The 25,639-nt window shown below is 32.0% G+C and overlaps 1 protein-coding gene across 4 annotated transcripts in view; it reads left to right on the top strand.

Annotated features, from left to right (window-relative positions):
• Positions 1-15,407, top strand: part of LOC106868150 (protein mono-ADP-ribosyltransferase PARP6) — a 189,197-nt gene extending 173,790 nt beyond the window's left edge. For all 4 annotated transcript variants that reach the window (XM_014913285.2, XM_014913284.2, XM_052966385.1 and 1 more), the window contains 6 exons: positions 4,292-4,364; positions 8,597-8,725; positions 10,420-10,474; positions 12,368-12,452; positions 13,046-13,165; positions 14,467-15,407. In XM_014913285.2, the coding sequence (XP_014768771.1) occupies positions 4,292-4,364; positions 8,597-8,725; positions 10,420-10,474; positions 12,368-12,452; positions 13,046-13,157 (454 nt within the window). In that variant the 3' untranslated portion in view covers positions 13,158-13,165; positions 14,467-15,407. The remainder of the gene's footprint in view (positions 1-4,291; positions 4,365-8,596; positions 8,726-10,419; positions 10,475-12,367; positions 12,453-13,045; positions 13,166-14,466) is intronic.
• Positions 15,408-25,639: the final 10,232 nt, after the last annotated feature.

Here is a 25,639-nt window from a genome sequence, read left to right as displayed (position 1 = left end):
GCTTACTTTTTCTGTATAAATTTACTAAAACTCACCAAATGGTTAACTAGTTTTTGAAGTCTGACTTCATGCTGTTAACCTGGTCCAGGCCATATTTTACATTGCTTGGAGATTCTACCTATCACAATGGAGCACATATTTAATTTCTCTTTCACAGTAAATGATTCATAAGTTTTGCCCATACTGACAATAATAGTAATGACAAATTTTAAAGTTTGCTCGACATTTTATATGTGTGAAAGGGGTTAAAATTTCAATACTCCGTATCAAAGGTTCTGGCAAGAATAGGCGGAAAAGAATTCTGTTTACATAATCAGCTTGATCAGCCACCTTTCCCTGTTGGTTGAGTAAAGTGTCATCCAAGCTGATGTTTATTGGTAATTAAACTTAATTTGCAACACTTATGCATATTTATCAGCTTTGTTTTTGTTGGTAATTCTCATCAACAACTTTTCCTGTGGTTGTGATTTGTCAAGATATACAGCAGTATGCTAAAGATCAGACATAATCTCTTGTTGGCAAGAAATGTAAAATAAAGTTTATTATAAACAACAAACACTTTATGATTTAATACCTTTCAATGTGATACCTGTTAAACAGAAATTATTTTTATTTAAGGAAAATTTAATAAAATCTAATCAGAAGTAAGTAAAATTATATTAAGTACAACTAAATTGAAAACTTTCCCCCCTGGCTATATCAGCAATTCTCAAAACTTTTAGGTGCAAATTTTCCATAAGTAGAAGCTTTTTTTTTAACAAATTTTATCCTGAGAATCACCTGTGTAAATTATATGGGTACGCAAATTAATTACATGGGTTTTTATGGTACATTTTATTAGGAGTTCTTAATAGGACTGCAATTAAAGTCAGCTATTGTTTTAGGTGCAATCAACAATTTTTAACTCCCTAAAACTATCTAGTTGTAATATTAAACACTTTTCTAACTTGTAGCTTCATTATTTATAGTAATTGTATTAATGATGATTGTCTTTAAAACATTTGGTCTTATTTGCTGAAGTTTTCCATAACTACAATTATTACTCTTATATTTATCTAGCCAAAGTGTCTCATAAGAACAATTCTGTATCAACATAACTCACATTTAAAAAATCTTTAAGAATATGGGACAACTTTGTCTAAGTATATCTTGGTTTGAAGAAGCAGGATCTGTTGTGTTTGAAATTTAATTACCAATTCTTAATCATACCATCATACCATACCATTTGAATTTCCAATCAAATCTGCACTGCTGGTTTTGTTTAAATTAAAAGTTGGTAATCCTGTTTCAAATGACAGTGGTTTACAAGAGTGATCAAAAGGCTTCATTCTTCAGACATTCTATAAAGTATTTACTTCATGACTTCAATCCTCCAAGCAATTAAATCAAAGCAACCAAATTATAATCATTGAATTACAATGATAGAAATATTTTCCTCACTGACTTTTTCTAATATCTCTGTTTAAAGACTACTGCTTTTTAACTATTACAAATTTCATTTTTGCCTTGAATTTGTCATTTCATACTTTTTCACATATGCTCATACATTGTTTTTATATTATATATTTTCTTGTAAGATGGTGAGCTGGCAGAAACGTTAGTACACCGGGTGAAATGCTTAGCGCTATTTCGTCTGTCTTTATGTTCTGAGTTCAAATTCTGCTGAGGTCAACTTTGCCTTTCATCCTTTTGGGGTTGATAAATTAAGTACCAGTTGCATACTGAGGTCGATCTAATCGACTGGCCCCCTCCCCAAAATTTTCAGGCCTTGTGCCTAGAGTAGAAAAGATTATATATTTTCTTGTATAGTACAAACCATTTTATAGCATTATTTTCATTTTGCCATTATCAAAGGTTTATTTTTTTAGGATTTTTCAAACAGCAGTCATTGGTGATCTAATCAGCCAATAGTATTCTTTTGTTATTTTCTACTAACCAACCAGTGCTTGCTATGTTATTAAGAATTTTTTTTTTCTGTACATTTTATTTATATTTAAATTCTATGTTCCATTTTCCATAATCACCTGAAGATTAGCAATTGGAAATTTAGAATAACAACTTGTGAAGTTTCAGCTTGTAATTATATCATATTTAAAAGAATATGTTGTATCTTATTTTTGAAACTGTAATTACTCTGAAACCTGGAGGTTCCCATTACAGCTACCTTACCTACATTGCTAATGGATTTGAAAAAAATCCATGAGGTTGGTACTGAAGATTGGGATGTATAATATCTTTATTTGGGTCTGCCCCAACCATTATGTTTAATTGTAAATTTAATGGTTGGGGACTCTCCATCTACTATTCTCCTCCTCTCTTCATTATTCTCATTTATCACTTACCCCCTCCTCCACTATATCTTTTCCATCATACTGCTTGGGTAATGAGAGATGTCATTACATTACCTCTGTCTGTTAATCCCCTCTTTTGCCACCTTCCCTTCTTTATTGCTAACCATCATTCCCTCTCTCTCTCTCTCTCTCCATTTATTCCCTCTTATTCATTATTGGCATCCATCCTTCTCATCACTACCTCAGACATTCTTTTGTCATTCATTGTTGGTATCCATCACTCTCTCTTCTCCCCCAGTTCCCTTTCTTTCTCATCACTCTCTCCCTTCCACTATTCTCTCTTCTATAACCTCTCCCTTCCACTATTCTCTCTTCTATAACCTCTCCCTTCTGTCACTCCCATCATCATACTGCTCAAGCTATTCACTCTCTTTGCTAACAGTCTTCATGTAGCTGTCTATTACATTTCCCCCTCTCTTCTCTTTTATCTCTTTCTTATTTCCCTTTCCTATCTCTCCCCTTCTTATCTCTCCCCCCTCTCTCTCTCCTCCTCCTCTCATCTACCATCTTATCTGGTTCTCTGTCATCAATCTTTTTTTCTATCAGCCAGGGTTGGTGAAGAAACAGACATGTAGATTAGAGAGAATATTTTGGCATTTCTAACGACATGTGAAATGGTTGGCAAATGAACAAACAAAGACAATGAAAGCTAGCTAGAGTTCTCTAGTCTTGCTTAGGACATGAGAGTCACTGCTTTGATAGAAAGCAGCCAGAACATTCTATAAAGTGGTTTATTATAGAAGAGCATTCAAGCATAGTAAAACCAAAAATAGAATGTACAAGTAAGATGGGATCCCTGATTTATCTAGGACAATAACTCCAAATATGAACTAATCCAGTCTATGATAGCCTGTTCAATTTGTGCCAGCATAGAAAATCAGATGTAAATGATGATGTTAACAAAGATGACAATATTTGGAGTAATTTTCTTTTTCTTTGTGTCTTGTCTATGGGCATCAACAATTATGGACAAATTCACAAGTTATGGGAGGTTGTCTTTCTGTAACCAGCTGATAAGGTTGTCATATCTTCTCTTTGTATTCTCCAGTTTCTTGGTCAAGACAGTAAAATGCATTCAGTGGTAAAACCCCGGGTCGAGAGTTCAGGAATTTGGGGGAATATGGAGTTAGCTCTTGGTCATACTACTCCCAAGTTCATAACACCCAAGGTAGTAGTTCTTGTCAAGAGCCTCATTTTTGGTCAAATAGCAGAAAATAGCCTTGTGTAATATGTCCCTGAAGGTGTGGCTAAAATATACAGGGCTCAGAAGAGGACTGGCCTTCTAGACATGTTACATGAGCCCACTGGTGTGTAGACATGCCCTGATCTCATGTGAACTAGTCCCTCTGCCAAACGGGTTAAGACCCTGTGCATCAAGAGTAAGCCCAGGGGAAGATAAGACTAGCAGAATAAACTGTAAATAATCAGTAGAAAGAATGAGAAAACACTACTGTATCTATTCCAAGAAAAACTATGAATCTGCAAAACTTGGTGGAAGTACCAAACCTAGATGATGTGATTTTAAAATGAATTTTAAAAATTAACTATCTAGTAATCAAGTTGATTACAATAATTATGTTGTATTCACCAGAACAATGTAGGACTCAACAGTAAAAGCTTTAAAGTTTAATAGAAGAAGGGGAAAAACTGAAAGTGAATATTGTGGTATTTAAGTATTTTCTAAAAGTATTGGCAATATTCTCCAAAGTCCAAGATCTAAAATGGAAATTGGTTCATAGATTTTATTCACTTGAGTGTGAAACCATTTCAGATATCGAGGAGAGTTGTATTCTCAATAAGATTTCTGAAGAGGTTTCAAATTTCAATAGTAAATTATTGATGACTGCCTAATACAATAAACTTAATTAAATATTAGCTTTGCTGATGTGTAAACACATGTTTTACTGTGTACCTGTAATTCTGTATTCTTTGTTACTCAGTGGTTCAAGTATTGAGAACTGGCATTCTATACTGAGAATTGGTCTCCTCAATGCATCAGGAACAAAATATCAGGTAATTCAGAGTCAATTTTCTTTCAGTTATTAATAGAAAAAAATATGCATTATTATCACAGGTGTGAACAATAAAAGTCCCCTAATATGAATACCAGTCAGATGTTCTAATTCTATTGTTTCTACTTGTGTAGAAAAGTAAACCAATTCCTATCAAATTGTATTAATGCTTGTCTTGATTTTTCCATGAGAATAGAACCAGAAACTATTTACAGGAAGCTAATTGTTGTCAAAATATTAATTGCTGTAAAGATATTAATTTCTTTTTATAGATAAAAAATATACATGAAAAATAAAAGAATAGATTTTATAAAGCAATACAAATGCTTGATGTTAAATAAAGTATATATTGTGAATACACAACAAGTATGAGTTCAATATTTAACAAAAAAGGTGATTATAGTAATGCTGTTTTGCTCCAGATCATTCTTCATAAAGGAGATGTATGATAAAAAGCGTAGCAGCTGTAACCTACAATGCTTCAAGCAGACAATAACACTCTTCCATCACATGATTTTTTTTTCCAGTTCTAGTATAACTAGAACTATACAACTAAACAGTAGGGTGTGACTTGACAAAGACTTGACTTCTATTACTAGTAAGTCAAGCTACAGAGAGACTTCCTCTTTGGCTTAAAATGATGCAATTGATTCTCAAAACTAAGAAATAGAAGTCTACAAACAACAGATATTTAGACACCAGAAAGAAGATGGGGATTTAATAACTTTGTTAGTATATCAAATTGTAATGACCATGTAAATAATTGTAATTATCAAGTATATAATTATAACAACCAAACAAATAATTACAATGGTATAAGCATGACTTTATAGCTAAGAAATTTGTTTTGCTGCCAAATGATTCTATGTGTAGTACCTTTTCAAATGCCTTTTATTATAACTTCAAGTTTATGAATTTCTTGTTTCCATTTATATATGTGTGCTTAGCTTTCACCAATGTATATAAGCAAAGGATGTAAACACTAGTGAGAAAACCAATAAAGTTGGTGCTCTTAGGATGATGTCTTTGCAATATTTATTCTATAACATAAGGTGGTGAGCTGGCAGAAATGTTAGCATACCAGGCAAAATGCTTAGCAGTATTTTACCCGTCTCTATGTTCTAAGTTCAAATTCTGTCACGGTCAACTTTGTCTTTCATCTTTTCGAGGTCAATAAAAGTAAGTACCAGTTGTGCATTGGGGTCAATGTAATCATTTTATCCCCATCCCTGAAATTGCTGGCCTTGTGCCAAAATTTGAAACTAATATGCTATATCATAAGGCAGTGAGCTGGTTTAATTGTTAGCATGCTGGACAAAATGCTTAATGGTATTTCATCTGCTTTTAAGTTCTGAGTTTAAATTCTGCCATGGTTGACTTTGCCTTTCATCCTTTTGGGGTCGATAAAAATAAGTACCAGTTGAGCAGTGAGATCAATGTAATTAACTTACACCCTCCCCCAAACTTGCTGGCCTTGTGCCAAAATTTGAAACTAATATTTATTCTATATCAAGTGAGACATCTTGCCTTGTTGCTCTGGTGATTAATAATACAGTGAACCAGTAATTGATCCACTGGAGACCTGTAAGTGATAATGCTAGTGTCCAAACAAATACAAGCAAATTAGACAAGTTGTCGTTTACATCATTAGGTCTAAATTGTATTCTTGAGCTCTAAATTGATCTCTTTCTAACACTGAAATCTTGCTGAAGAACCAGAAATGCAAAGATGTGATAATCATTGCCAAACTGAAGTGACAAACCATTTAAAAATGTCATAGTTATAATTTCAAATTAAAATTCTGTCATATATTGTTGTTTAACCCTATGTCAGCACAAACAGCTTTGAGATGTCTTTCTCCTTTTTAGAGTATAGGGTGTGATATTTCTCACAAGTTGTGTAATTCCATAGTATCTCCTTTATTTATCCATAACTGTCATACTCCAAAAGTTATCTCTTACTTGTTTCAGTCATTAGACAGTGGCTATGCTGGGGCACCACCATGAGGAATTTTTAGTCAAATAAATCAACCCCCAGTACTTTTTTTTTAAGCCTGGTACTTATTCTATCAGTCACTTTTGCCAAACTGCTAAATAACGGGGAAATAAACACACCAACACTGGTTGTCAAGCAGTAGTGGGGGACAAACGCAGATACAAAGACACACACACACACACACACACATAGATATGTGTGTATGTGTATATATATATATATATATATATATATATATTTAAATTTTATAAAGAATATTCAAAAGGAATATATTATTGAGCTTATATTAACTTTACTATAATTATATACAGAATTCTTAAATATCCTGAAAAACATATCAATTTTAAAAAAAATATATATCATTTAAAATTTCCACAAACGAAAAATATGAATTTTCCGAATTATAGGAGGGATTACTTTTACAAACTCTTAAAGGACAATATACATTTTAATATTTTTAATATTTGTGTAAGTAAAAGGAGGGTATGTGAATGTGTGTGTGTGCGCATGTGCACACACAATGGAAGTGGGATGGTTCATCTTTGTTCGCTTAGTATTTGGGTTTATTTTTTGATTTGGTTGGGTTTTTTTTTGTTTTGTTGGTAAGTTATTTTTAGTATTTTGACAGATAAAAGTCATTCTAAAATTGTTTTTTAACATAATCATGCCCAAACAAGTTGAATGCTTTACACAGAGCAGGTTTTACAGCCACATCATCCAAACTGACCGGGTGAAACCAGGCTTAGCTGCTAGTATATATATATATATATATATATATATATATATAATAATAATAATAATATTAGGGATAAAAATCCAAATTTACAGGTAAAAACTCAATCAAATTCAATTTATCAAAAATTAAAATTAAATTAAGTTTCACAGTATATAATATATAAATATGTAATTTATAGAAAAGAACCAAAGTTCATGAACTCATCCATGAAAATCCACAGTCACATATAGAAAAAAATAATAAGTAAATATATTAAAAAGAAGTATAATAAAATACAAAGTAAAAATCATAAGATAATAATAATAAAACGACTACACATGTTTCATAACCAAATTTTCAAATAGAAAATAAAATATAATCAAATCGATTAAATCGATCGAAAATCAATTCTATTCAAAAATGGCTAATCTTCAGGTCAAAATACAACAATAATAATAATAAAATGAATGTATATATCAACCAACAATAAATAACAAATGAATATATATAAAAATACTTATTATATCAAGATATAAAAATGTTAAACAATATTATTAAAAAGAAATGTAATACTGATCTTACTGAAAATTATGAACATGACATTATTAACTTTACGTTTATTAGAATATAAACTAACAGGAATATTAAATGTAAATCTTATCTTAACGAAACTTTCGTTTAAAATATAAAATTTAAACGAAGTTTTAGGTTAAACTAAAATTATAAATGTTTTTTTTTCTTTCATCTTTTGTCAGTTCTCACTGTCTCTAGCTAATTAAAGTGAGAAGGGTCATAGTTATTATCCTGCTTTGTTACAATTAAGATAAGTGTGAGTTAATAGAAGGTGTTTCAGTTAAACAGGTAATGATTCTTTAATCAAACAGATGTCCATGTTAAGATATTTTTAGCTAAAAGTCAAACATGTACAGTAATAGGATTAAATTAGTATTGTATGAAATATGTCAGAGATGGAGCATCATTGTTATGAGATCTATCATGTCACCAGACCAGAATATTTTCTTAATCATTGCACATACAAAACTGTCATATGTGTATACGCGTGCACACACACACACGCACGCACACACACACACACACACACACACACACACACACACACACACACACACACACACACACACACACACACACACACACACACACCCTGTTGCAATGCAATTGTGTACATGTAGTAACATAACTATAAGGACACATATCACTATTGCATCTTCTGTACATATTGTTTATATCAAGATAATTACAGAGGCTAGTGGAAGGTAAAATCTGTAGAGGGCTTGACAAAATACTTTGCAATATCTATTTACTTATTCTAATAATCTAATTTCGAATCTCACTGGCATTGGCTTTATGTTTCAACCTTCTGAAATAAATAAAATAACTAGCAGTCAAGCACTAGAGTTGATTTAATCAATTGTATTCTTGCAAAGAATTTGTGATCTTGTAGAAATGTTTAAAATCAATGTTAAGCTAATCACTAAAAGTCTGCTGAAATTTCTTGCTAGGTGAATGGTGCAGCCTACGGTAAAGGGATATACTTGAGCCCAATCTCCAGCATATCCTTTCGCTATTCTAAGATGGGTCATGGCTTCTACACATTTCACACAGCTCCAAATACAACTACTATACCTCAGGTAAGGCAGTAGCATTCTTCAGAGAAAGGGAGGGAGAGAGAAAGAGAAAATATGTGTGTATGTATATGAATGTGTACTTACATGTAAAGATAATTCAACTCAAGATACAGGAAGTCCTCTATGGGTACAAGTTATCTTATCTTTGTTTTCCTTATGTATTTTATGTTATCTCCCTGTTTTCTGTCACCACCACGAACTGAATAATAACACTGTGTAACATGATTTTTGTCCTTGGGTAGCAACTGTTATTTTGTATTTGCTTTCCTCTAGAATGTATGAAAAATGGATAATATTTCCATCAAACTTTGCTTTTGTTATGATATTTATTCAAATCCCAAAGAATCCTTCTCAACACGTGACTGTCATGCTCCCCACACTACTCTGCTCCTGATGAGAGATTCACATATTCTCAGCCACTAAGGAACATGTTCAAGTGGTTATAGTCAAGCAACTCATAAGCAAATCTGTGATATTGATCAAAATATTTGCTATAATATTATTTCTGCTTCAGTAACTCAGCACTGAAATGTAACAGAAAATGTAATGGAAAATAAATCTGAAATGTAATGGAAAATAGGTCAGTTTCAAAACATTGATGTCCAGGTCTCAAAAATAAATTTTGAAGGGAACAGTAGTCATTTCCCTTGATTTCTAGATAAAAGCAAATAGGAAATAACATTTCTGACCAAAGACATAAAAAATTAAAATTTTATTGCACAGTATAATAGACATATTGCCTCGCTACTGTGGAACAGGTAACAATACACATATACTAAAAAGGAGTCCTAATGAATGAAGCACTATTCAGTTATAGGGGTTTCCTGCTACATACAACTAAGAGCAGTTTACAACAGTGATTCCAAAGTATTTTCATTCCAGAATCTCCTTGCCTATACTCTTCATCCCAGCCCCTCTTCTATACTATATCATCACCCAGAAGAATTGGTAACACAAAATTATAGAAGATAATTGCACAATAATTTTCAAAGTGGTAACAATAAGCCCAACACCCATCTTGGAATACCATCACTATTAACAGCCTTTGAGCAATCTCTGTAAGGTGGTAGAAAACAATATGAGAACTACCAAGGTATATTGAACTTGCAAGTGTTATGTCTTTAATTGGGGGTTACTGCACACTGACGTTTGTAGGATAGCAGCTAAGGCATCACTAGTCAGTGCTTTTGGTTGCATAACAACTACAACATTACTTACTGTACAGTACAACAGGTAAAATATTGCCTGTTAGTGTAATGTATGATGGTTCTGTTGTGTAGTGGTTATTGTGTCTACTTTACATACAAAAGGTCACAAGTTCTAAGTTGTAATGTAGCTGCGAACTTTATATAATAAGCTCATTGTTATTATAAAGTGCCTGTTCTTATAAGGAAGTGCTGAAAATATCCTGGCTTTGAGTAAAAGAAAATACAGGAGGATCAGTTAATTATGATTTTATTCAACACATTCCCCCCTCAGATTCACAAACTTATTGCAGCAGTCCTTCAGTTTTTCTAAACCCTGTAAAAGAACTCAGAAGGTTGGACCTCTAACCAGGCTTTTTTGTGATACCCTTAAAGCCAGGAACTTTTCAGCATCCCATGGTACATTCAGATATCTTTTTCTTAATCATTCCAAATTCAAATCAATAACGTTTTTTTAATTATTTATCTGAGTTACATTTGTTTCTCTTACAGCATAAAAATAGATTCTTACAGAGTGATAACATAAATTGTATAGCCCTATGTGAAGGTAGGTACCTGAGAAAAAATAATTATTTTATTACTATTTATTTTAAGCGAATGCGCAAAGGTAACATTACTCATATTGTTTCATCCGTAAATATAAAACACTCTAACTAGAAAAGTGAATTCAAATAATGATTTCATACTAAAAATTTATAAGGTGTAGGGGGAAAATTGATTGAATATATACTATGTAGCTTGGATTTATTTTATCAATCTTGGAGGATCAAAGACAAATTTTATTTTGGCAGAACACAAAATGTTGAGGGACAAAACGTAATGCAAAAAGGAAAAAAAAAAAAACACGTTATAAAAGTGAACAGTAAGAAACTGGTGAAAAATAAAAGTATTTATTGTTGACTTTTTCTATCCAGTAGGATTCTTAACTCGATATATGCTATTATTTATAGTTTATCTACTTCAAGATCCATAGTTCTAAAAATATAATGACATTTTGAAAGGAACTCATTCAGAATTACAATACTAATAATTTCTCTTGCTATGTTTGAAAATGAATATGAAGATTTCATTCATGTAATTATAGAAATAATTATGGAAATCTTAATTACTTTATAAGTGTTACATTTTGGGACGATCAGTTTGCCTCTAAACACATGCACAATTTATTTGATCTTCATTTTAGCTTTATTATTATCATTAGTTATTGTTTATTTATTATTCATCACAATCTGTGATCTCTTATACTACATGAATTTCAAAGAAATTGGAAAAATTCTAAGCCTTGTCAGAGTCGCCTCCCTTGAATTTTCCTTATCTTAGAGTTATTTTCCTTGTATATTTTTATTTCGTAATTCTGCACATACGATTCTAATTGGCAAGGCAAATTAAAACTATAATATAATCAGAGTGTAAAAATAGACGTTCCCCATCGATAAACCTACAATCCAGACGTAGAAAAATTGATACAATGAAGTTAAAAAGAAACAACGAAATACTTATGATAATACCATTGTTTAAGGAAAGAACCTTTCTAAATAAATTTATTCTTGTCTTGTATCATCGTAACGCCTCAGCCCAAGATTAGGTTCCTCTGATATTTTTTACAATACAGTACAACAAAGTGACCAACTGATAATTAAAGACAATGAAATTCATGTGTTTGTCCTTATAAATAATTCTAATGTTGATGCTATCGAGATAGATGGTTTCAATTCTATAACTTACGATATCTGTCTAATCATTAATCCATACAAATGATAATAAATTTGTCACATATTTTTTTAGGAAAGATTTCATGATATTTCATCAGAGACATTAAACATGCAATAATGTTGTATTTGATGCTATGAAACTCAGGAAAATATTGACAAAACTTATATTTCTTACATTATATATGAATTAATATAATATTTCACTTGTGGAAATACATGATTCAATTAAAAAATTGGGCAGTTTCAGGGCTAAATTTTACTTGGATTATTCAAATTGCCATTATGTCAGTGTTTTAAAGAATGAATTTCAACATAAATATGTTTTGAAATATTTGGAAAATGACATTATCTATAGAAGATTTCAAGGTAGTGAATTGACAGACTCATTAGCATGCTGGACAAAATGCATAGTTCAAAGTTCTGAGTTCAAATTCTGCTGAGGTCAATTTTTCCTTTCATCCTTTTAGGGTCGATTAAAAAAGTACTAGTTGAACACTAGGGTCAAGATAATTTGAAACCATTATCTATGGAAGATTTTGAATCTCATATCTACAAGTTCTCTAAATTGCAGTTGAATTGCTGAAATCAGTATCCTTCTAGATCAAAAGTTTTGATTTCTTACTTAGACCTATCTTGTTCCTTATCATAATTATTATTATTATTATTAGGATCCATGTCCAATCTTTTATATCCTCATATTAATTCCATTTTTAAAAATTTCATTTTAGTTGTCAAAGCTCCTGAGTTGGAAAAACATGGCAATGTCTGGGTGTGTACAAAAAGTGAATATGTGTGTACTAGATTTTTCTTTGTGTAAGTATGGAATGTTCTAATATTTTTAGGTGGAAGTATTTAAATAATATTTTTCTGAATTCTGCTTTAAAATACTTTTTAATTTCTGGGTTTTTTTTAAACTCATAAAATATCTTGGCATAATTAGTAATTTTTTTCAATTCATGTATTAGGAAACTTTAGTTTTTGTAGAACTAATGCTCTACAAAATACTGTTTTAAATGGAAAGTTGAAGAGAATATCAAGTTTGTATAATATAAATAAGTTAAGGAGTGATGTACTGAATGCCATATGCAAGGCAATCTCAATTAATTGAAATTTCCCTGTTAGTTGCAGAAAAAAAAATCTGGCAGTAATAGTGATTCTCAATGAGAAGGGAAAATAATTTGAATAAATTAAGTATCTTATTCAATAATTAATTTTCATACTTAGAGGAAAATCAGTTCTTTGCAGGCAAAGAGTCAACTAAAGTGATATTCATGAACACCACTAAACAATTATGTGAACCAATTTGACACTAAATTAAATCATATAGATTTAATTTCTGTAAACTGTTACATATGTAACAGTTTCTCATTCCAAAAGTTTTCTGAATTCTTTTTGTTTATTTTCAGGTATGAAGATAGCCAAGTTGGCAGCGCTGAAATTAACACGCAAAGGTCTGGGGTGGAATCTCAGATCTTGAAAGCAGTGCAATGTCGTATGAATGCCATGAGAGACAAGTGACTTCAATGGTAATTTGGGCTTTCAAATATTTTTGCGTATGAAAGAAATTTTTAAAAATTCTAATTTAAAATTTCCTATAAACCTTAAATATTTTATTCAAGCAGATAAAATATATGCAAATATGTTGATAGGGATGGTATCTGCTGTGATTTATAGCACCTTCACCATTTTGTTTCTATATTTCTGCTGAAATAGACTGCCTTTGTTACATTTAATTTTAAAAATGAAAGAATTTACTAAAATAACTTTATTATTTATCTGTTCTTTGGAATTAATATGAAATTGTGATGGCAGGTTTCAATTTAAATCACTTTTGAACAGGAAGTCTGTATTATAAGGTAAACTTGGTATCATATAACCTTGTGTTGAGATATCTTTATATACAAAATCTTTAAATAGATCTCTATTTCCAATGAATTCTATCTTTGATAAGGGACTGTGAAGAAGACTAAAATGTAGCAAAATTTCAGTAGGAATTTCATAGAATTGCATCTTTTTTGTATTAATATAAAGAGTAAGATAATGTACAGCTACTGATCTGCTAAATGATTCACTTGAGATGTCAGTGATGGTTTGTTTACTCAATGTAATAAAATCAAATTATTTTAGACTCACAAAATAAAGTTCTTTGAATCTTCTGATATGAACTTAAATATATCTGTCAACATTTGTAATTTTGAGCTATTATTAGCTCTTCCCCCTTTTCCTTATAATCATTACTCAGTGGAGCTAGGAAATTATGGAAACAATTTCTATGATATAATGAGTTTCATTAAGAAAGAACCCTGATATGCAGGCTTTTCTAAATCTATTTTTAAGTTTGTTACCTTTTTTTTTTTTAATATATGTATTACTTTATTAATAGATAATGTATGGAACAACCCAACTAAAATATCCTTCCTGTTTATTCAGCAGATTTTGAGAAGAGGCTGTCATTAATACCAACTGGGTGCTGATGCAGCCTTCTCTGTTACCTGCTGTCAGATCTTGGAAGTTTCATTACGCTGTATGTAAAAGGGTGCTGAGAGGTTATGGTTGTGACTACATAGGCTCATAAAATAATTAGAAAATGTGTGGTACATGTTATCAAGTCATATGGCTTAAAAGATATAGCTCATAGTACATTTTTTAATGAAAGTTACAAAGGATTTTGCAATTATGATAGTTCTAATATCTCTCTCTCTTTAACATACTTCAAATAAGATGCTTGCAAAATACTGCTTTTAAATAAATTGATTTTAATCTTAGCAATTTAAAAAAAAACAACTTTTATGCTAGTTAAAAGAGTAATTTTTTTATTTTCTTGCAGATAATTGTCTTGATGGTCAAAAATTGCTGAAACAAACATGCTTCCCAATTCAAGCTGTGATATCTTCCACTCCCTCCAGCTCATCCAAGAACCAATGTTAGTGACTATCTCAAAATATGTCAATTGATTGTTTTTTTTTTTTATCTTTAAAAGAAAGCTATTATAACAAAGCAAGTCCAAAGCTAAACATGAACAAATAACACATATCATCACCATATTCATTGTCTGGGAATAAAAACACTATAACGTGTACAGATTGAAAGTAATAATATAACCTTTCCTACAGAGTTCTTTTCATGGTTGTTGATAATTTTCATCATATGATGAACATTGTATAGATTTCTTTGAATTGTTTTTCCCTTTTTATATCAACTATAGTATTTATTATGTGCATCAGAATTCAGACATTAATTCTCTTTCCACAATGTCCTCTACTTTGAAATGAAACAGTGTAGTGGTAGGTAATGAAAGAAACACACAGACACACACAAATATATACCTGAAATAATGTGTAATATAAAAGAGAGAGAAATGGATGTTTTCCACGAAACTTTGAAGGAAAAAGTCAACTTCAAACAACAATGGTAAAAGATTAACAGCAGCAAGTTAACCTCTGCTGGATTCTATAATTATGGCAGACAGGAACAAATAGTTGTTAAGGAAAGAGAAATTTAGTTTTCATTGAAACAAAATTTTATAAATGTTCTTGATATGAGAATTTATGAAAAAATTTTTATTCCTTTTCTCTGTTTTTGAAAAGCATTATTCTCTGTGAATAACATGCAAAAGATTTCTTCCATCCTAATAGATTATTCTAACTGTTAAAACAATATTCTTCTCTTGGGAAAGAGCAACATTTCATAACTACTGCATTTTGTGATTCCTCAATGAATGAATATTTTCACAGATATCACTTTGGTAATATAACTATTTTATCAAGACTTCCTGAATTTTATTTTTCATTATTTGTTTCAGCATCACCAAGATATTGTCGTACTAATTTAAAATGAAACAGTGTTGCTGAAAGTACATATGCAATATAGTGCACAAAGTTGGTGCAGGGAACATTAGCATGTATAATCTATAACATAATGCATAATGTGTAACAAAATGCATGTACCATAGCTATGTATCACTGCAATGATGTATAGTGTGATATATATATGTATATACATGACTGTTATGATGCACACCATGGTATATAGGTATATACACAATTGCCAAGATATGCACCATTGTTATATATATATATATATATATATATATATGTATATATATATATATATATATATATATATATACACACACACACACACACTGCTACATAAACAATAGCATTCATGGTACATATGCACAACCTGATATATTCCACACCACTTCCGTAATGTACATTTATTTATGGTATATACACCCACCAACAATATCCAACATTTTACATGTTGAATATCATGGCTGGGTGTATATACCATGAATACATGATAGCCATATATATATAGCACTATCGTGGTGTACATTATAGCATACTCCACTGCCATAATGTTTCTATTTATATACATCAAATCTACAGACTGTGGTGTATATAGTTCTGCCTTGATGTACATTTTTTTCCAAGAATTATATTAAAAAGGAAACAAACTTGAAGTGATTATCATAAGAGACACTGGAAATAACCAAAGTTGACATTTCTAAAGTTAGAGAAAGACAGAAATATAAAAATGTTATTTTGAAACTGAAATTCAAAACAAATATTGTTTACAATTTGGAAATGGACGAAGATATTCTAATTGCTCATTGACAAAGAATTTCATATTGTGAGAGCAAAATTTGCTATGCATCTTTGCCCTATATTCTCATATCTAAAAAGCATACCTAATAGATATGTTTTGTTGATACCATATAATCATTCATATATGTGGTAAGATGATTTCCTGGCTGAAAAGTAATGAATCTATCTTCCTCAAGAGACACTAGGTAAGACACCTTGTGGATGCCAAAAGGTAAAATTGATGTATCACCAGATGGATTCAAACTCCAATCAGAAAGTCTCATAAGAATGAATAACAGTGTTATTATAGTTATGTCATTACTAAAGCATGAATAATTACTGTTAACTATTATTGTTGTCATTTTAAACTTGAATACTTCACATTCTAAAACAAATCTGTAGTTTTCAACTAAACAAGCATAATTTCAGAAATAATATGATCTATAATCTTTTATATTGTTTATTTATGCCTTTTATGCCATTTGTTGTAAATATTGAATGGTATTGAATTTATTTTCTAGAAACATTATGAGAAATATCTTGCAATTCCATCAGATTATATATTTCTTTTACATCACATGTTTGACAAACATGTCGGTTGGTGACCTGTCACTATAGTGGTATACTAACATAAAAACGCACAAGAATAAAATATTTCTCAATAAACAAAGTAAGTAATCTGAGTTTATGTTTAAATCTCTATGGCAATGCTGTGTGGAGTTGTCATGTTATTCTTCTCTTACATAATTTTCTAATAAGGCTTTTGGTATGAGGAACAAATGTGTCCCTTCCCTCCTGCCAACTATTTAATCCTCACTCAGTATTTTCTACAAATTTCTATACCACAAGTTTATTGGTGTTTGTCTGGGGCACAGTAAAACTTGTAATCTGAATTCTCCTTGAAAAGTGGACAAATACACTTTCTCAAAATAATGAACATTTTCATGTGAAGATAAAGATTTCTTGTGTGTTTGTTTATGGTTAGACATTTGATACTTGAGATATCAATGCGGTTAGATATTTCTAGTTTACTTCTTTTCCATTTCAAATAGCTCCATGTTTCTGATGCATTTAGTATCTAACCTTGATACATCAGATATTAATGACATGCATCAGTGGCCTTGTGGATGAAAAATGTTATTACCTTTAGTTTAGAAACAAAGGTTCTCAGCTCAATCCCTGTCTGGTGCTATATACACATCTTGAAATAAGACATCAAGTAATGACTAGAAAACAAACTGATGTAAAAAAAAATAGTGCAGATATTACAAAATAAAATATTTCATGTCTAAAGATGATATTAATAATATGCAAGATTATAGTCTTAATAATCAAGTCCCATCACACTTTAAATATCTTTCGTTTCTTTTCTGGACCATCTGGCCATGAACAGTAGTTGGTGACTTCCTTCATAAACAGTATAAACTTGTCATGGAATTTTTGTGGGAGAATAGAAAGGTAGTTTAGTTTTTCATTACATTTCTTTATAAGACATCATCTTTTTCGACAAATTCACTTCACCTGACTGGACACCCAGAACATGAGTTGCTCTTACTATTCTGCTAATACACTACCCTGGGCCGGTACCTTATTTTATTGATCTTGGAAGGATTAAAGGTAAAGCAAACCTTGGCAGCATTTGAACTCATGAACTCAAAACAAATACTGCTAGATATTTTGTCAGGCACTCAAGTAATTCTGCCAATTTGCCACCATTAAAAATTGTTCAGTAATGCAGAAAATAGAGAGTATGGTAATGATCTCTGGTCAATAAACATAAATCTGATGCTGGATTAAATCCTACTTATTTTATTCAATAGTTCACTGTCAAAGAATGAAATAAAAACATTGTCTAAAACATACCAGCAAGTTACAAGGAAAGACAAAGTCTCTAACTAAATGATATAAGTGATGGTATATCTTTAAAGTGTAATAAGTTTCTCTTGCACTTGTGAGGCCATTAAAATATATCAGTGAGAACCAAGAATAATCATGAATAAACTGAAGATGAAATTTTTTTAATTCATGTTAAAGTGTCTATGAATACAGTGTGCTCAAGATGTCGAATTTAGGGTCCCTTTGCTCAAGACTATCAACTCTGTAATCATGTGGTATAATAGCTACTGGAGTTTCTCCAGTTTCTTTCAAGAAAGAGACTACTACTGAGAACCTAAAATTATTATTCTTAGTGTTGTAAGAACAGATGAGTGTATAAACCCCAATAACTACAGAATTCTTGTGAGAAGCAATGGTCCCAGTTATTAACTTTGAAGGACATACAGATGGAACAAAACCCCACAAAGTGAAAAATGCAATACTTCTGGCACCATTGGGTCTAGACAACTTTGTCCTAAGTGGATCAGCAAGTTAGAAGAAGCCAACAAAGAGAAAAGCATAGTGAAGGATGCTGTCTTATTAATGAAATGAATGACTGAGAGAGTCAAAATTAATGATAAGTGCTTTGTAAACCAGGTGCAAATATAATTTATGCACCTTAATAATCTACTGCAGGATCTTCCATGAGGTTAGAGACATCTCTACCATCTTTACTGGTATTTACATCGATAATAGTATGTTCACAATAGAGAATCAGGAGCTCTCTCAAACAAAGAATGCTGGACTTGACAGGGTTTTATCCAAGGTACTCAAGAACTACAGAGTTGGTGAAAAGTGACAAGCTGCAACATTTCTTTTTGAATATAATCTCTGCTTCTAAATGTGACTTACAACTCCCATTGTATCAGTCTAACTTATATCTCAGCAAAGCTCTACTACAATTAGGAAGTTAAAGATAAAGACAGCCATATACTCTTCAGCTAAGATACAATCAGAATTGTTTTCTTTGAAGAAGAAGAATAGCAATGAAAAGCAACCTCTCTCTCTCTCTCTCTCTCTCTCTCTCTCTCAACATTTATTGACACCAAAAAAGGATTTAGTTCAATTCATTGGTGAAAAATAATCAAGATCTTGAAGGCATATGGAATCTTGCCACATACCCTTCAATCATGGAGGCTATGTACCCCAACGCTCTGACATGTGCTATCATCACCAGAAGGTGAAACTGGAGTGTTTAAGTAGTTGGCTGCAGTCTTGAAAAGTGATACAATGGTACCCTTCATATTTATTCATAGTTGTTCTGGAATATACATGAGGATCTAGGCTTGACCATTTCAAGAGATTAACTTGGTGCCAGTGATTGATCTAGATTTTGCAGATTTGCAGATGACATTTACTTTGTTGTTGGATGAAATCACAAATGCTCAAACCCCTGTGTAAAATCTAGAGTATAGCAAAAGTAGACTATATTTCAATGCCAGGAACACATAATAAATGGTCTGCAACTGGGACTGGGAAATTTGTTAAATCATTGACTTTTTCATGCAATTACTAAGTTATCAACTTCCATTATGTAAATTCCTAAAATAAAATTAAGAAGTATAATTAATAAAAATTACTTGATTTGAAAATTTTTTCATTCTCTTGTATCATTACTGATTTATGATAAATTTTTAAAGAAATTTAATGAAAATACTTAAAATCGATAAGAACAATAAAAATTCAGTCATATATTGATATAATTGGAATATTTTATATGAAATATATATTTGGTGAATACTTGTTATAAAATCACAGATGCAGTCTCACCATATGTTTTTAGAAGTACTATTCAAAGTTAAGAGTTTCACAGCATTTCAAGACATCTACAGCATCCATTCTGTTGAACTTGATCCAAAAGTCTCTAACTATAGGTTTAACCTCCCTTTGAAAGTTTTTCTCAGATAATGTGCCTTGAAGTTAGTTACCACATCTTGATCTATTTGGCCATAGCAGAGATGTATTTTGGGGGATGTATTTTACTATCATATTATCAGAAAGCTCATTTAAGTTTACTGGGTGGCTTGATGCATTGTCAAAAAAGAAAATAGGAATATTTTGTTAGAAATATTATATTGTACATTCTACTTTTCTATAGCAAGCTAAAAATGTTTATAAGCCACTCTTGAAAATGGCTCTCAATCATCCATGCCTTCTTATTTGAGCAGCAAATCAAGAATAAATGAAACTTCCTATGATTCTTGAAAGCCCATGGATCTCCAGAAATATGAGTAGGCGCTTTAATTTTGTATCACCAGTAGCATTTCCTCCAAGAAGAAGCCCCAGATGACTGTGGATGCATTAATTAAATCTTGGTGTTTCAGAAAAATGCAATTTCACAAACATTGTATACTTGCTCTGGTGTGTAGCTACTCTTAGCAATCATATTTTTCAACTGCTCAGGATAATTAGTAGCAGCCTCTGTATCAGCACTGGCAGTGTCACCATTTATATTTATGTTGTGCAAATGCAAGAGCTTAAAAGTTTCAAACTTGCCTTTCTTAGCCAGGATAAGTTTTTCATTAGAAGTTTCCTCTTCCTCTTTTTGCAAATCCATATATAAATTTTTGGCTTTTTCTTTTTTTTTTAATCACCACCATGTTTAGCAGTACAATCACCTTAGCTCTATGAAAAAATAAGGTCTGAATTGTTAACAAAGTAATTTCTTGAGCACTTAATTTTTTTCTCTATTATTACATATTGTTGCAAGCTTTAGTATTTTGGCAATGTTGGTAATTTTTTTCTCCCAAATCAAGTTTAGTATACAGTGTAATCCTTTCATTGTTCCCTTTTACACTACACTACTGCCTTCTGTTTTCCAGTCTTTTTAAATTGCAGCAGCAATCAACACTAATCCACAATACATATGTAGTAAACGAAATGGTGTTGGAAAAGAACTGTTTTGTAAGAGAAAAATACTGTTGTTTTAATCGTATGGATATAATAATGGAAATGAGATGAAAAGGTAAGGGCATGAGGTGGGAGCAAATACTGTATAATTCCAGGTAGTTGAAGGGTTGCCAAGTTCACAAACACTTCACTCCTTGCACTTCTGACTTAAACAATAAAAACTCTACACTCTACTCACTCTGTTGTGTTGACATACAACATATATAGCTACAGACATTTCTATCATGCTAATATTATTGTTGTTGTTGCCTGTAGATTATTCAAAAGTTGATGAATTGGTGGTGGTGTTTATTGTATTAGTTTTAAATATTGTTGGTGAAAGTGGTGATAGTGGTAAAGATGATGGTGGGTGGTATTTTTGATATTGTCCTTGTTAATTGTATTGTCACAAGTCAATCCTTATTGACCAAAGATCAAAAGCATTTCCGAAATACACTTGGGTACCACTTTACCTCATGTAATTGTCTTTTATTTTAGTTGGAATTGCTTATCTTGTTCACACCATTGTAACGTTGTTACAATGAAGGAATGGTGGGTAAGTAATGACAGAGACTGCATTGGTTCTAGTATTGACAGTTGTTCTGTTGGTATTGATGATAGTGGTGGTGAGGAAGGTGGATTCAGATAGTGAGTTAGATACATAGATACTCATTGTGACCCAATGATATATACACAAATGTACATATAAATGTTCTCAATGAAATATTCCACGTCACACTCCATAATGCTTATAGTGATGCTCACACAAGCACTTGCATCACACACACACACACACATATATATATATATATATATATATATATATATATATATATATATATATCTGATTATAGGTTTTCAAATATTCAACTACTTTGATCTAAGCTGAAACAATGAGAAGTGGCCTTTAAACCAAGGAGAAAGTAGTTTTTAAATTCTTAAAATTTATGCATATTCCTGCAAGAGGGAAATAACAGACTGTATCCAGAAATTAGCAGTCATATTTTACAATTTCCATCAGCACAAAATGCTCTAATATCAGGTAACTGTAATGCAGAGGATGCTTACAGTATTTGTATGTTGATGTGCACTTAATGTCATAGCATTGATGTAAATATTGATTTCTAACACTGGCATAAAGCCATACATTTTGATAGAGGACATAGTGTGAATAAATAGTTTGCAAATGCATGCCCCAAAATTGAGATTGATAGTTAAAGATTATTACAGCAGCAATATAATGTAATCATCAACTTAACATTTTTTGATCAGTAAAGAATATCTTGAAGCCCACTACATGGCACCTTGGCAAAGTGTCCTCTAAAATAAGCCTGGGGCCATCCAAATTTGGTAGTGAGTAAATTTGGTAAGCAGAAACTGAAAGACGCCAATTGCGTATGTGTGTGTGTGTGTCCTAATCTTGACATAGTGCTGTAGTTGTAAAACATGCTTCACCATCATAGAAGTGATGTTCTTCATTTAAGATCTTTCACAAAAACATGTCTGGCCATCAGGAAATATCTTGTTCATAAACAATTAACAGGAAGGACATCTGGCCATAGGAAATCTAGCAATTTTATCTGACCTATGCAACATGGAAAAGTGGACGTTAAAACAATGACAATGATGATGATGAATGCATTTCATTGTAAGAAATTGAATGATTCTAATACTACTAACATACAATCTAAACATTTTTCTATATTTACAATAAGTGTGTATCATTCACTGAAGCACTACACTCTTGCCTCTAGTAGTATATGTAATCATATCTCTATAAAAACAAGAGTTATGATAGTTTACTGAATCCAAAATGATAAAGGTATATCAAGAAAGTTTTAATTCACAATCAGCTAGATATACTTATCATTAATAAATATATTTGTTTACAATCTGCTTTCACAAATATTTCCATAACTTTTCTCTTAATTGCAGTAAATGCCTTTTAATCAGTTAAGTTCTTCCTGTAGATTTTGGTGCCTCTCATTTTTCATTTTCTAATCTGGTGTAGAGGCTATCATATGAACCAGATAACTCCTATCAGTATATTGCAGGTATTTATTTTACCAATCCCTCACTGGAGTTGAACTCATTTCAAATCAAGGAGAAACATTCTAGATAATTTTCTATAATCTTTTTTTTTTTTTAATTAATTTTTAACCTAGATGCTAGGGTTTCTGAATAATGAAGTATCATTGATTAAATCAACACATGTATTACTGAAACTTATTTTATCAACAAAGGAAAGAAAGTCAAGTTGAACCCTAATATAATTTAAATGCAAAAACAGGCATTAGACTTAATGTATCAAATGTAGTGACACTTTCTCCAAAACTTATCTTCTGTCAAACCAACAGAGAAGCTTTTACAGGGTCACTTAATCTGCTAGAAATAGCAAACCAAATCTGTTTTCAAATCACATCCTTCTGAAGCCCCTTCTTTTGAAGGCCTTAAAGATATTGTACAATATATTAATATTTCCATGCTGGTGGCAGGTAAAAAGTACCCTGCACACTCTGTTAAGTGGTTGGCATTAGGAAGGCCATCCAGCCATAGAAGCCATGCCACAACAGACAGTTGGAGTTTGGACAGCTCCCTGCTTGCCAGCTCCATGTCAAGTTGTTCAACCCATGTCAGCATGGAAGGCTGATGATGATGATGATGATGATGATATATATATATATATATATATAGATAGATAGATAGATAGATAGATATAGATATATGCATATATCCATACATATATATACATACTTACATCTATATGTATACATACATGCATATATGGGTACAAGGCATCAAAAAAATGTTAAACACAATGAGAAATGAAAAACGAAAACATAAAAACAAAAACAGAAAACGAATTTTTTTCGAACAACGAAAAAAAACAAAGAGAAACGAGACATGCAACATAAAGAGTATATCCCTTCGTCAGTTGTCCCTGCCCATCTACTCTGTGTTTTGAAGGCAAGGACAATACGTGACTTTGTTGGAACAGTCCTTCCCACAAAGCAAATTAAATAAAATTTGGAATTTTTTGCGGAGGGTGAAAGTGTTAACAAGAACAGGACAGTGAGAAGAAGACAGTAAAAATAATACAGTAAAACAAGTAAAAACATGACAGTAAAAACAAACGGTGAGGGCTGTTGGGCCAAGATGAGAGAAAAATTATTATGAATGCTAAGTAGAAGAGACAAAAAAATTCATGTTTGTTCTTTAGGAAGACCAGTGAGCAGAAAGAAAGAACCCCTTTCATCACCTGTCAGCAACAAGAGGGTCAAGGAGGAAGAGGAGGAGTGAAAGAGAGAGGGAACGGTGCAAGGGAGAGAAGAAGAATATAGAAAGGGTGGGAGAGAAAAACAGAAAGGATGAAGAACAAGAGGAGAGAGATAGTAGAAGAGTGCGCATATATGGATCAAAACAGTTTGATACAAATTTGTTGGTACTTTTGAGTTTCAAGCGCAATGCTAATCATCAGCCATTTTGAATTTGAATGGTAGAAGTTGATTGTTATTACTGTATGGTGGGCTGTGTTTGGTCAAGGAAGGTCACACGGTGTCGTGGTTTGATGTTGGTACATGGGTAACAGTTAGTTGGAAAATGCTGCATGGCAAACAGGAAATTAACCACATGGAGGACAGGAAATAGACTAGAAGTCAGTTGTTGTGGGGAAGTAAGAATGGGTGGTATGTGCAAATATATAGTTCTGTATGTGGGTATGCAGATGCACTCATATAGTTTTGTGTGCAAATGTATGCAACTGTACATGGGCATGCACATGCATGTCTGCACACATACACATGCTTGGATGAACATGCATAATTTCATATACATTGACATAAATACAGAAGCAAAGGAGTTTTTTCCACCTGCCTTAATATAGAGGATCGTGTGGACTGCCTCGCCATGTGACCCTACCATATTACACTTAAGAACCATAAGCCTAACTTCCACTCCTATCCCATCCCAAATGCAGGCTGATCAACCCCTCTAAAAGTGAGATTGGTATTAGCAAATGTATTCTCAACACAAACAACGCCAATATCACAAGAGCTACAGGGTTGGCTCAATGGAACTCCAGTACAGCCGTGGTCAACTGGTTCCACAGTATCAAGAATAAATCAGCCGGTAGATTCACCCAGTTCAACACTGTCAACTTCTACCCTTCTAAGCCCCTCCTTCTGAAAGCCTTAATTTTTGCAGAGCAATACACCAGCATTAGTGACCTTGACATCAGAATTATCATGAATGCCAGAAAGTCAATTCTGGCCCACGACAATTCCTTCTGGATGAAAAAAGAAGGTGACTCATTGATTGACATCTTTGTGGAGAGCTTTGACAAGCCTGAAATCACCAACCTCATCAGCTTATACATCTTGGATACCCACATAGGTCGGCCCTCTACAGGGACAACAGCCTGGATATCTCAAGCCATATGAACAGCACACCATGGACAGGTTCAGCAAGGACTTGATAAAAATATTTAAGGAGTTCGGCCTGTCCATAATGGTTACTACTACCAACCTGACTATAGTTGATTTCTTGACTGTAACCTTAAACCTCAGTACGGGAAAGTATCACCTGTACAGGAAGCCTAACAAGGATACAGTATACATCTACAAGAGCTCAAACCTGCTGTAATTA

Source organism: Octopus bimaculoides, chromosome 3 (genome assembly GCF_001194135.2).
Source record: "Octopus bimaculoides isolate UCB-OBI-ISO-001 chromosome 3, ASM119413v2, whole genome shotgun sequence".
NCBI classification, from domain to species: Eukaryota; Metazoa; Mollusca; class Cephalopoda; order Octopoda; family Octopodidae; genus Octopus; species Octopus bimaculoides.
This window is presented reverse-complemented; position numbering and strand designations above follow the sequence as displayed.